The 10,290-nt window shown below is 41.1% G+C and overlaps 1 protein-coding gene across 1 annotated transcript; it reads right to left on the minus strand.

The window, feature by feature from the left end:
• Positions 1 to 812: 812 nt before the first annotated feature.
• LOC147336991 (uncharacterized) lies at positions 813 to 8,005 on the minus strand. The gene is made up of 3 exons (XM_086287705.1): positions 7,904 to 8,005; positions 2,474 to 3,574; positions 813 to 2,148 (listed from the first exon to the last, which is right to left on the minus strand). The coding sequence occupies exons 1-3, from the start codon at positions 7,919 to 7,921 to the stop codon at positions 1,480 to 1,482; spliced, it is 1,788 nt and encodes a 595-aa protein (XP_086143831.1). The 5' UTR covers positions 7,922 to 8,005; the 3' UTR covers positions 813 to 1,479.
• Positions 8,006 to 10,290: the final 2,285 nt, after the last annotated feature.

Here is a 10,290-nt window from a genome sequence, read left to right on the forward strand (position 1 = left end):
GTTGTACTGCAAGGTTCTGTACAGGAGAACCAAACCAAGAGCAAATATTACGTCTCATTTACACCTGAGCACGAAGAGCCATCAACATTTAGCAAATTGAATCATCTTTGTTTAGATGCAAGAAGAATCATATAGAAATGAAAAAGTAGAAATAGAAATCCAGAGCAAAGATATCCTCTAATTCAGCGTAGCACATGTGCAGCTGCTGCGATTCACGTAAGCATTCGGCTCGTCGCTGTTGCAGATTTTTCTCTCGCTGTTCTGGCTCACAGCGCTGCAAACACAAAAATAAATATCCCCAAAGGTGTGAAAGGGAGCTAATTAGTAAGAGTATTGTTACTCTCCGCAGGAGTAGTCCAGCAGTAGAAATCAGTACAATAACAAGGTGTGTAACATCTAGCAGGGTGACAGAAAAACCCAGGGTAACTTCTAAGGACCTCAACGTCTCTCTCACATTGTGTTTTTTAAACATGCTTCCATTTGTCACTTCAGTCTTTACTCTGAAATACAGGAAGAGAAATCATGGCTGAAACAATTTCTCATGAAACCAGGGGTGTGGTCCAACAGTCAGTTTGGTGAGGAAGGTTCCTAACTGAGAGAAGTGACCCAGAAGTATCTGTGTAGCAGCCACAATGAATCCAGATCATGAGCTTTATTAACTGATCAAAGTCTCTTCTTTCATCTTCTGTATCATTCAGTTTGCATTGGTAATGCCCATTATTGTAATGCTTTTTTAAGACCAGCAAAACTTTATTTCACTTTGGGTTAGCTGGGATAAGTGATGGATGGCGGGAATTTTACTTCAGCCACAGAAATCCTAAACAGGAAGGAGGAGCAGAGTTACAGTGGATCACTATCCAGCAGGGAAACAAGGTTTATTTCAATTTCTTGGCCATGAGTGAGATTTACTGAGTGGGCAAATTAGGGAGACGACACCATCAGATCCCGAGCCCTCCATGTGTTAATCAAGAGACGGCTGCTGTGCTACATCCATAAATAATGAATAAATTAGGAGCTAAAGCTGAAAGGACAGTTTATTTGTACCATCTTCACGTGAACACATTCAAGAACATCACAGATGAAGAAACATTAAAAACTTCCACACTACATAAAGCAAGAAAAATAGTTTTTCTTTCAGGTGGTTTCAGAAAAACAGAAACATCAAACATCTCCAAGACTCTCTTTGAAAGAACTAAAAACCTTTGTTCTCATGGTCCAATCATGAGTGAACGATGAAGCCTTGTGTGCTAAAACATGTCAGAGTTTTAAAGGTTAAACATGAGTTTCCAAAACGTAAAGCTGGAGAACAATGAACTATTTGACTGAGTTTCAATCATTTACAGACGAGCAAAACCAGGACAGAGAAAAAACGACAAAACTGACTCAGTAAAACAACAGAAAAGAAGATCCCATGTAGATCTGTATTATGTAGAAGTTCAGCCCAGCAACCAGTTCAGTTCAACACAAGTTTAGATGATTCTATCTGAACTCTGTGGAGCCTGATCTCAATCTTTTTGAGTCTGACCAGAGGAAACCAGATGATCTTTCTGTGTCTTCAGATTCACTGTGATCCAGTGATGGGAGTGATTTCAGCCCTGAGTGATCGCGCTGATGTTTGCACAGAGCAGACAATGAGGTGAATGTTTGGGCACATTGGTAACAGTGAAACAGTTTATTAGTAACATGGGATCGTTTGTGTGCAGAGTATGAACTGAGATTCCTGAAGCTCTTGTCACACTGGTCACAGCTGTAGTTTCCTTCCATGTGTGCACGTTCATGAATGTTACGACTACCTGATTGTGAGAAGCTTCTCTCACAGTGTCTGCACTTGTGTGGTTTCTCTCCTGTGTGGACTCGTTTGTGTGATTTAAGCTGACCTGCAGTGGTGAAGGATGACCCACACTGATCACAGAGGTGCTTTTTAACCCCACTGTGAATCAGTTCATGTCGTTTTAAATCACTTGGTGTGGTGAAGCTTCTCCCACATTCTTTGCAGTATTTCAGTTTGTCTCCAGTGTGTCTACGTTGATGTACTTTTAGGGTCTTTTGCCGACTGAAAGTTTTTCCACAGAGGTCACAATGAAAGTCTTTCCCACCACCACAGTGATGACAGGGTTGAGAACTGGATCCATCTATGTCGCTCTGCTTCTAAACAAAGATACAAAGACAGTGTAAGTCAGTCCTTCAACATTTGTATCCTGAACGTCGCCTGAAATAAAGAGCATCTCTGCAGACGTCCAACTACATTTGACTGTTTCAGTTAACACACTCAGTTTACTGGTCTGCAATAACTACAATACTACCACCATAATACTACAGTAATACTAAAATCATAACTGAAAGGAAAATCTGAATAATCACTCAGAGCTGCTTTTCCATGCAGTAGAATTGCTAACATGCTAACACAGTTTAATGAGCAGAGTTGTTCCAAACAGTCAGGCTAAAATGACAAGATAACAATATAAATACATACCTCACAGTAGCTGCACTTGTAGAGTCTCTTTCTGGTGTGGATCTGTTGGTGTAGTCTCAGGTCATGTGGAGATTTAAAAGTCTTCTCACACAGGTCACATTGATAAGGTCTCTCCTCAGTGTGGGTAAACATGTGTCGTTGTAACTGTGCGTCTGTTGTAAAGTATTTGCCACACTGTTCACAGCAGTACACATCATGTCTGGTGTGAATGCGTAGGTGTGTATTTCGGCTCCCTCTCTGGCTGAAAGTTTTTCCACAGATGTCACAGCTGTATGGCTTAATTCCAGAGTGAGTAACTAGATGCTTCTGTAAGTGGCTACTGTGAGTAAAAGCTCTGCCACACTGATCACAGCTGTACGCTTTAACTCCACTGTGGATGAGTTGGTGTGTTTTTAGGGAACGCTTCAAGGAAAAAGACTTTCCACACAAGTCACAGCTGAACGGTCTCTCTCCAGTGTGGATGACCTGATGCTGTTTTAGTGAAGCCTTCAGAGTAAACTCCATCCCACACTCGTCACAGCTGTATGCCTTAATTCCAGAGTGGGTAACTAGATGACTCTGTAAGTGGCTACTGTGAGTAAAAGCTCTGCCACACTGATCACAGCTGTACGCTTTAACTCCACTGTGGATGAGTTGGTGTTTTTTTAGGGAACCCTTCCTGGAAAAAGAATTTCCACACAAGTCACAGCTGAACGGTCTCTCTCCAGTGTGGATGACCTGATGCTGTTTTAGTTTAGCCCTCACAGTAAAACCCTTCCCACACTCGTCACAGCTGTATGCCTTAATTTTAGAGTGGGTAACTAGATGACTCTGTAAGTGGCTACTGTGAGTAAAAGCTCTGCCACACTGATCACAGCTGTACGCTTTAACTCCACTGTGGATGAGTTGGTGTCTTTTTAGGGAACGCTTGAAGGAAAAAGACTTTCCACACAAGTCACAGCTGAACGGTCTCTCTCCAGTGTGGATGACCTGATGCTGTTTTAGTTTAGCCTTCTCAGTAAAAGCCTTCCCACACTCGTCACAGGTGTGTTTTTTCTCTCCCTTTCTTCTGTGAGGTTTGTCGGCCTCCTGAGAGCGCTGACTTCTGGCTCCATGTTGGTCCTGCAGTGACAGAGATACAAACAGAGGCAGTGAGTGAAATGCAGTCGTGGAACAAACTCAACCTTCAAACTCCATTAACACTAGTTTTAAACCTGAAGGTGGAGCGTGGCACCAAACACCTTAAAGGTCTCTTATCCCCACCTGCTGGTAGTTCTAACACATTACATCCAACCTGCTGTTAAAGATAATTCATGACTGTTCAAACACTAAAATCATGCGCACACACACACACACACACACACACACACACATTATTTTATAATTTAGATTATTTTGTTGTTTCCTATTACATATTTCTATAATTTGTATAGATTTATACAGAATTATTCAGTGATAATAAATCCTATGTTTGTTTATTCTAAAGGAACCCCGTTAGCTTCCACAACAGATGTTGCTCGTCTTCCATCAAATACTCACATAAAATATTACACAATAAAGTGGATTCAAGATATCCACATAATTTCACTCTTACATCCACAGTGAGGTTTCACAATTGTTCAAATATAAGCAATCAATAATAATAATAATAATAATATCAATAACATTGAGGCACATTACACAAATTTCAAAAACAAATCATGTCTTACAATATTTACAACAACTAAAAGCTCTGTAAATCGGCTTTTAAGTGTTCATTGAAGTTTTGAATAATTCTCTAATTTTTTAAGGCAACTTATTCCACTTAAAAGTTGCTCTAAATGTAACAGTTTTACAAAACGTTACTTTTAACTCGAGCATTTACTAAATTGCAGCTTGTTGAAAACTGTGTAATATGATGATGTATTTCATCTGGATACTGCAGCTGAGCAGAATAAATGTGGTGTGTTTAACAGAATTGCTTTCTTTAGAACTACAAGTAAGCCATAGAATATTTTAGCCTGTACAGGAAGCCAAGAAAGGTTATTATGCATTTGATCAATATTAGTATAGTATGAACATCTTCACACTAATCTGGACGCCTTATTCTGGACTAACTGAAGTCTGTTAAGATCTGTCTTATTAGCTGCTGACCAAATGATTGAACAATACTCCAGATGAGACATTACTAGTGCATTAATGACATCTTTCATAATGAAGAAGTGATACACAAAGAGCATTTCATAGCCATAGCTATGCCTTGTCGGCAGAGTTATGTGACATTAGTGATGTTTGTACTTTCAGCGTTAACTTGGTTTTAAAGCCTTTAAAATATACGCCGTTCAATCCGGTTGTTCAGTCTGACGTCACTAGCCGTGTCTGGGTCTAAACTCCGCTGCAGGTCCATATATCAAACGATCACTATGGCATTACTGAGAGTTGAAAAACTGTCTAAAGTCTTTCATCTTTAATAAAATGATCAGCGTTCTGCCCTACCAGGTGTAACAACTGAGTTTAACATCCAGGCATCCATGAAAACGGAATTTATGACATTTAACGGAGTTAGAAGTTAGCAGGGAGTTAGCTCGCTAGCTTCTATCTAAATACAATATAGCATGTCCTGACTGCGGGGTTTTGGAAACAAATTCAAACCTACAGCTCTGCTATCACTTCCAACATAAATGAAGACAGAAAACTAAACAGCAGTGACGTTTGTAGGGTTACTGAAGTTGGGCTAGCTGGTATATAATGATGTGCTACGTGACCGCTAGCGACACAGCTATGTTAGCATAATATAAACAAGCTAACTTTTTTTCCACTCGATAAAAGTTTATGTGAGTGTTCTCGGTGGTCAGGAACAAATGTAATCGCATGGCAGGATGCTGTAAAAGGACCAAACTTCAGCCAGGAGAACAACTGAGATAATCCATCCACAACACGAGGTTAGTCATTCATATACTGCTGCATGGGCTGGGCTGTAGTTACATCCTAAGGTTTTAAAACCTGAGCTTAAATAAATGATTAGCGGTAATAAAAGCCGAGGGAGGTCAGCAGTGATCACTGACTGTTTTAGGAGATTTTGAGATCAAATAGAAGAAAATACATAACATTAAACATGTTAACAACAAAAAAGCTATATTAAACGCAGACTACTTTAGGCCCGGAAGTAGGATTCGTCGCGTCATCACTGAACAACCGGATAGTCGACCTTAATCTGACAGAGAATGTGATGATTTTGTGGATAATTAAAGTCAGTCATATATCCACAAACACAACAAGCTGAAAGTCAGTGATGCTGCTCGGTTTGCAGTCCTGAACATCACGGCACAAGCAGGATTCACTGCACTGTTAATGTTAGCTGTGTTATATTGCTGCCTCTGTTCGGTGGTGTCGAGCCAAACGCACTTTAACGTGTGTTTGAACGAGCTGACGGTTCACTCGTTAAGCTGAAAGAAAGATGCTTTAATCACAGCAGTCACACATGTGTCCACTGCACCATCTGGAACTCTTCTTGTTTACACTCGTAATAACACAAACACTAAATCCTGCTTCTCTGGTGCTGTTGTGTAGCAGTGTGTACACCTGAGACTGTCACCTGTCTGTCTGTCCTGCACTCTCTCTCTGTTTCTTTCTCTCTGATTGTGGAATAAAAGTATGAACATGTGTTTATAAGTTACACTTGTGTTTGAATCCTGCAGCTTATCACACATTTGATTTCCATGTGTGACGACTGCAAGTGTCCAGAGTGAGGACAGACTGAGGGAGCCACTGCTGCACATCATCTGTGAGGCTTTGCAGCCCTGATGATCCACCAGGACAAACTCAGCAGTGTGTGAGGAAGAGGAGGAGGAAGAGCCAGCAGCAGCTGACAGATGGAGAGAATAGACAGACTGTTTCCTGTTTGTGAAGGACTGCTAGGAAAGTTTAACATAACTTGATAGGTTTGTAGCATAAACCTATTCGCTGGAACGTTAAGACAATATAATTACACTGCAAGCAAGACGCAAGTAGGCAAACTTCTTCATGTTACTCGTGCACGGGAGAGAACCAGACAGAGCGCCGTTCCTTCGCTTGACCCCAGTAGCTCTCGTCCGTTCTCCCGTACCACTGTTCTTTTATTGAGGTTACATGAATATGCATAAGTTCATTAACATATGACGTCTACATACAAACAAAGAGTACCTTGCCTGTGTGTGTGTGTGTGTGTGTGTGTGTGTGTGTGTGTGTGTGGACTGCTGATCAAAGGGTCAAACATCCTTGGTCAGGAAGAGGGTAGACTAGACCCCCCCCCCCCCCGGTGAGGAAGTCCAGCAGTTCATCTAAACAGAAAAGCACTTAGACTAGAACAGACGTAGCTACGTTAATCCTACCATAAAACAATAAGACATGGTATGACCTCTCATGCTCCCAAAGTGCTGTCTAATACACACAAAGTTTGCAGACTATCAAGGATCAAAACCTCTACCAATCTACAACTAATTACAAAACTCTAAGCATATATAAGTAAATATTTCTAAGCATAAATAACAATCAACAATACAAATCTAACATAACTGTCTGTGCTGAATCAGTCTTATTAGGTAATGTTCAAATAATGTGATCATCCCAGTGTTTTCAGTGTGGGAGAAAGTACTCAGGGCCTTCAAGTTACACACTATGAAAGGCAGCAACAAGTTTAATGTTCAGAAACCTAAAGTCTGTATCAGCAGCAGGATGGAGCTAAAAATAAATGTTGGTTTCAGTTCTATGAAGCTTTGAGTATTTTGGATCAGTAGCTGCTGTGTTTGTTGCATCATATTGCTGTAACTGTTTATATGCTTTATATATTCTGAGCTAAGTTGATCTATAGTGTTACATGATACACTCTCAGAAATACGAAATAAGAACATTTTTGTACCTATAGGAACATTTTTTTTGAATGTTCCCTTAAAAGTACATTACTGGTGTTTAAAAGTCCAGAAATGCCCCTTTAAAGGTTCAATTTGAAATAAAGTACAAATCTGTATTATAAAAAGAAGGACGATGCAGTTCATCTGATCACTCCTCATAACATTCTGGAGTGCAGGCAAAATGCTATTATAAAATCTTAAGCAGCAACTTCTCCAGGTTCCAATATTTATGCAATTCTCAAACCTTTTGGCCACGACTGTATAACCTCTTCTGAAGTTTAGTGGATATTATACATGGTTATGCTCAGGATGTGTCGGCCAGTTTCCACTGGAAACGCCTTTTGGTTAAACTGTCAGCGAGCAATTTGCATTTGCACTGTTACATTTTTATATAACTTTAATGCACATAAACAACAGCTGCTTGTTTCAGTGAAAATACATTGATGGGTTTTTAATAAAGTTGTGGAGCTGCAAAGTATTTTGTCTGGTGTCAATTCTATCGTCAGCTACATCGTTATGGCAACTGTTCAAATGTATATGGTGATAAATATCTTTGGTCATATGGTCCTGCTCTGTCTGTCACCTTCTGTGTTGAGCTCATTGTTTCCTCTGTAGTGGCTGAGCTGAGTCCAAGTAGCTGAAAATGTTCCTCTGCTGCTCCGTCAGACTCTCCTCCTCCTGCTGATCAGCTGGGACACAAAACAGATCTTTGTTAGGCTCCACACTGCACTGAAGAGTCAAAGTGTCTCATATGTTCATCTGACAAGTAAAAGAACACATTTTTGTTTCCCGAGGTGGGCAACTTGTTGGAAACAAACACAAAAGCTTTGAGCACTGATACCTGCCATTGCTGGCTTTGAAAGATGCAACACCAGCAATGTGGATTGTCAAGACTCAAACCAATCATCAAGCAAAGACAACAGGGATAATTTGTTTCTGTTTATTTAGCATTCACAGCATTTGTAGTTGCCTTCTGTGCAGGGGAAGTCCACGCACACTGTGTGGTACCGCCATCCGCAGAAGGTGCATTCAACCTCTGTAAGAGAAACGAGATTGTCTGAGACTGAAATGATATTAACTAAAGAAGTGGTGATTTGTAAAACTTCACATTTTGATCCGGGACGTACTCTGCATGAAAACAAGCGCTCACTCTTCCTGCTCAACAAATGACAAGGGCGGAGCCTTATACCACGTGATACAGAAGCTGTGCCGTGTGATGCTAAAATTAGCAGGGAAACAACAACGGAGAGCACGTCAGGGATGACGAGAAAGTGACAGGAGAAAATCCGTCCCGGTCAACCACCCAAACATCAATAACGGGAACCTTATACAGCGCTTCCCTATACACGTCGAACTCCCGCAGCCACAAAGACATCACGTAGGCTATCACTTATCACCTGACCAAAGATATGGCTCCATCAACACTGTGCAAAACGAGGGATTTAGGAAAACGATCAACACCCTAGACAAACGCTACACAGTGCCGTCCCGCAACTATTTTTCTATTGTTGCACTACCTGCTCTGTACACGCAGCGTCGAGCAACGGTGGAGACGGAATTTCAAGCAGGACAACATTTTGCTGCAACAACAAAACGTGAGACATTTGTTGTTTTATGTTTATTTATTGTTATGAGAGAATCATGATCTCAATTCTAAGCCAAAAAATCGTGATTCTCATTTTATGCAAAATCGTGCAGCCCTAACATTAACACAAAACTATTGTTTCACCAGAGAAACACACATGAAGAGAGAGAGAGAGACAATAACAGCTACCAAACAGTCGTCATAATTCGTCACACAATGAGAAAAGCACAAATCAACAAGTAACAATGACTAATTAATATTAAAATCTGTAACATAATGTATTGTTTGGAGTTTAGTCTGATTGGTTCAGGATGAGCTGCCATTATCCAATCACACGTCTGCTTACCTGCATCTTTTCTCTTTTTTCCAACCTGAGCACCTGATGGCTTTGAACTTTTGTTGTCCATCTTCCATTGGTTTGAATTTTGCGCTCCAGTACAAACACAAATCCCCCAACCCGAGGATCAGCACAATTAACCTAACAGACCTACACCTTAGTTCACAGATTTACTTTGTCTAAGGTTGATTTCTGGGATTTCACACAACCCAGGATTCAGATCGTGAATCCATGATGGGCTTGGATTTACATCATTATAAATGAAATGTGCTCTACTTGGAAGCAGCCGGCCCCGCCCCTTTTGACGGGTTGTGTGAGACTTTAAATCATCAAACTGTAAATTATAAATTAAATTGTTATTGATCCTTTACCCCGAGTCCTAAAGTGTAGATTTATTTTCTTACTCTTCTTATATTTGTTGTTTGTTTACTTGCACCGCTGTAACTGCAGCCTCGTCGTCTCGTCTCTCTATATGCTGGACTGTCTGTAGCGGAGATGACAATAAAGTTTACTTTGACTTCAGCAGCGCGCAGGCGCACCGAGGGCTCTCGCGCTCACTTTATAGAATTTAGAAAAAACATCGGTGCAGATTATAAGTCTGTATCATAATATCTGTTTGTTGTGTTGTTTTTATTTTGTTTTGCGAGTTGGTTATTAGATGCCGCTCCAGCCAGCCAGAGACTCCCCGCCGCCCCGCCCTCTCCTCCCTGTGCCGCCAGCAGCACCTCGCAAACGGAGGGCGCCCTTACTCCCAGCAAATGGCTGATAGAAAACCGATCGGTGCCTACGAATTTCCCAATATGCGCTGGCATGACGTCGGGGAAGCATGGGTACGACCGATTATTTTATTTTTTTCTTGCCAATGCCCGTGATGCCCCCCCCCCCCACCACGATGCATTCTATTGGTTTGCACACCAATAGAAGAGAGCCCCGCCTTTAACGCTCTTCTCTCACAGAGAGCAACAGAAAACTTGGAAAAACTCCAGATTGACTGAACTCAGTTCAAAGTTACCTTGACACCTTTAGATGTGAGAGGTAGTGATGGTCC

This window comes from Aulonocara sp. 'chitande type north' Nkhata Bay, linkage group LG3, assembly GCF_057382095.1.
Source record: "Aulonocara sp. 'chitande type north' Nkhata Bay isolate Kocher_YH1m ecotype deep benthic linkage group LG3, A_spYH_male_GT1.1, whole genome shotgun sequence".
Classification (NCBI taxonomy): domain Eukaryota; kingdom Metazoa; phylum Chordata; class Actinopteri; order Cichliformes; family Cichlidae; genus Aulonocara; species Aulonocara sp. 'chitande type north' Nkhata Bay.

What these genes read in the sequence shown, in the direction of transcription:
- LOC147336991 (XM_086287705.1), bottom strand. An exon ending in ACAAGTGCAGCTACTGTGAG is followed by an intron (nt 2,149 to 2,473) that starts GTATGTATTTAT and finishes ATCTTTGTTTAG; the next exon opens with AAGCAGAGCGACATAGATGG.